This window comes from Branchiostoma floridae, chromosome 4, assembly GCF_000003815.2.
Source record: "Branchiostoma floridae strain S238N-H82 chromosome 4, Bfl_VNyyK, whole genome shotgun sequence".
NCBI classification, from domain to species: domain Eukaryota; kingdom Metazoa; phylum Chordata; class Leptocardii; order Amphioxiformes; family Branchiostomatidae; genus Branchiostoma; species Branchiostoma floridae.
The window spans coordinates 3,140,999-3,143,417 of record NC_049982.1 but is presented as its reverse complement, the minus strand read 5'-3'; the positions used below and the strand labels follow the sequence as shown (position 1 = coordinate 3,143,417).

Sequence of the window (2,419 nt, the reverse complement as noted above, 5' to 3'; positions counted from 1 at the left end):
TTTCACTCAATAAGTTCTCTGTTAATGTTCTCCTGTCGGGTGATACCAAACAGAAAAATGGATGAATAAAAACGTTTCATCATACATGTATTAATAAATTCCCATGAACTGTGCTAGTCTTTGTGCTCATCTATCTCTGAGTTGGGTAACTTACAGGAAAGTTCTTGTCCACAAACGAGCAGATCTGTTTGGAATACGCATTTAATTTGGTGCACCCGTCACCACAAACGATGCATATGTGGTGAACCTCTCTGTTGAAGTTCGTCCTCGTGATAATTTCACGTATATGCTGTGTTACAGATGGAATGACTAGTTTGAAACGCAGACTGAAAATATGAGCAGCGGTGACAGGATCACCCTTTAAAATGTCACAACGCCTCTTCCTACGACATCCATGACTAAATAGTATCCACCTTCCATTTATTCAACACAGAAATACGTAAACAAGCAAATAAAACAAGCTACGCGAATAGAATCCATGTGGCGTCGTGTATGGCGTAGCTGGTAGAGCGTTCGGCTCGGAATCTATAGGTCGCATGTTGGATCCCAGCTGTGCCCACGACGTTGTGCCCTTGGGAAAGGCACTTTACACGACCTTCCTCACTTCCCAGGTGTGAAAATGGGTACCTGACTTCGGTCGGGGAGGTAAAAGAAAAAAAAGACTACATTTACCTTCTGAGTGCAGTACCACAATGTCCTCATTTGTCTAAAAGCAAATTGAAAAAAAAGGAAGAAAAAAGAATCCATGTCGCTAATTCCCGGAACTCCCAAAACTGATCTCACGACAGGGGGTTTACCTCATTATCCGCCTCCCTTCCCCAGTCCTCGCCAATCGACATCTCCGCACTGCGCTTGCCCAACTTCTCCAGGATGCTGTCGATGGCCTGTTGTCTTTCCACGTCGTTCATCTGGCTGGCTTTGGCTCCTGGAACATACAGCGTGCGTCAACTAATGAGCATTTACTATTGTTTACTTATTGGTTTCTGTTTAGATAAACAATTGTTTACACATTGGTTTACACCCTCATCGCTGTTTAGCTTTGGCTCCTGGAATAGACACCGTCCGTTAACTACTGAGCATTTACAATTGTTTCCTCATTGGTTTTTCTTTGAAGAAACGATTGTTTTCACTGGGTTTCTGTTTAAACGTTCTCCCTGCACTGTGGTCTCTAAGCGCCGTTTAAATTTTGCCCTTGGAGATACTATACAAGATCTATTATGCAATCTATGTTATTTGTAAACAAGTTGTTTGTTTACCGTCTCCCTTCCGTTCGGCAGGCTAAAGACGTCTCACGTTCCTCGGCATTGTACCTGTCCTTGGTGCTGAACGTTGTATCAGGTTTGTGCGTGTGTATGTGTTAGTGGATACAGAAATGACATTTTCTATTTGAATAGAAGCCAGTAACAGATTAAGCTGCACTTGGCCCCGGATTATTCCGCAATATCAATTTGAAAAATAAATTATGAATTTATATTTTGATCTTTTCGCGGTGCTTAATATTGTCGTCAGTGTTGTCACTTTGATGGAAAGGCGCAAATTGATTAATTTACAGTTGAGTATTGACTACTATTCAACTATAGACTAGAGTTTATAAACGCATGTTTTTGTAAAACAGTATCTTAAGTCAATTTCGGAGCTGAATCGTAAGAAGCGGAAGAAGCTTAACGGATAATCCAACTCAAACGTAACAGCTGTAATTTCTCTTAGCATGATAAACCCAATAAAGTTTTCGATGAATGGATAATACCGATAGCTTTCCCTTCAAGCTTGTTGTTTAACGCACCCAGCTCCACAAACGTAATTAAAAACCTAAAAATGTTTGTTCTTTAGATAAGTTCTTAATAATTGTCAGTATATTACTTTAAAACACATAACAGTTGTTTATAATCAGGAATGCCCACGTTATAAAGTCACTATTTGTACTTTGGACTGTATTTATTATTTGGAACCCATGTAACGAAAACTCTTGTAATGCCAAAGGTGTGCAATCCAATTCATAGCATGCTTTCGTTCATGTTTTTTGCTGTGAAAATAAACTAGTCCACCAGAAAGAAGGTTCCCAACAGTAAAGATTACCTTCCGTTCAAATTGAACCATCCATGCATGTTTGCTTCATGGAAGAATTAAGCCACTAGACAGGGATAAAATGCAGAGACAAGAACGCCGATAGTGACGGCAACTCGACATTAAAAGCCTTGTTTAACATATGTATTATTTGATAGAGACGGATTCAATATTAAACTCTCCTTCTTCATCTTAAGATCATAGGTTTGATTAACGGTTTGTTTTGTCTATTTCACCTGTCACGATGCGCTCTGTTCTATCTTCTTGCATTTGTGTGCTGAAGGATTAAATCAGGTGTTTCATCTTCAGGTGTGTCAGGTGTGTGTGTCTCACCTGTGACGATGCTCTGTGCTAT

At 39.9% G+C, this 2,419-nt stretch overlaps 2 protein-coding genes and 1 long non-coding RNA gene across 4 annotated transcripts in view; 1 reads left to right on the top strand and 2 right to left on the bottom strand.

Annotated features, from left to right (window-relative positions):
- Positions 1–2,419, bottom strand: part of LOC118413013 — a 711,153-nt gene that overhangs the window by 536,414 nt on the left and 172,320 nt on the right. The window lies entirely within an intron of this gene.
- Positions 1–2,419, top strand: part of LOC118414515 — a 660,232-nt gene that overhangs the window by 524,900 nt on the left and 132,913 nt on the right. The window lies entirely within an intron of this gene.
- LOC118414503 overlaps positions 1–2,419 on the bottom strand; it is an 8,484-nt gene that overhangs the window by 689 nt on the left and 5,376 nt on the right. For both annotated transcript variants that reach the window (XM_035818590.1, XM_035818591.1), the window contains exon 4: positions 798–925. In XM_035818590.1, the coding sequence (XP_035674483.1) occupies positions 798–925 (128 nt within the window). The remainder of the gene's footprint in view (positions 1–797; positions 926–2,419) is intronic.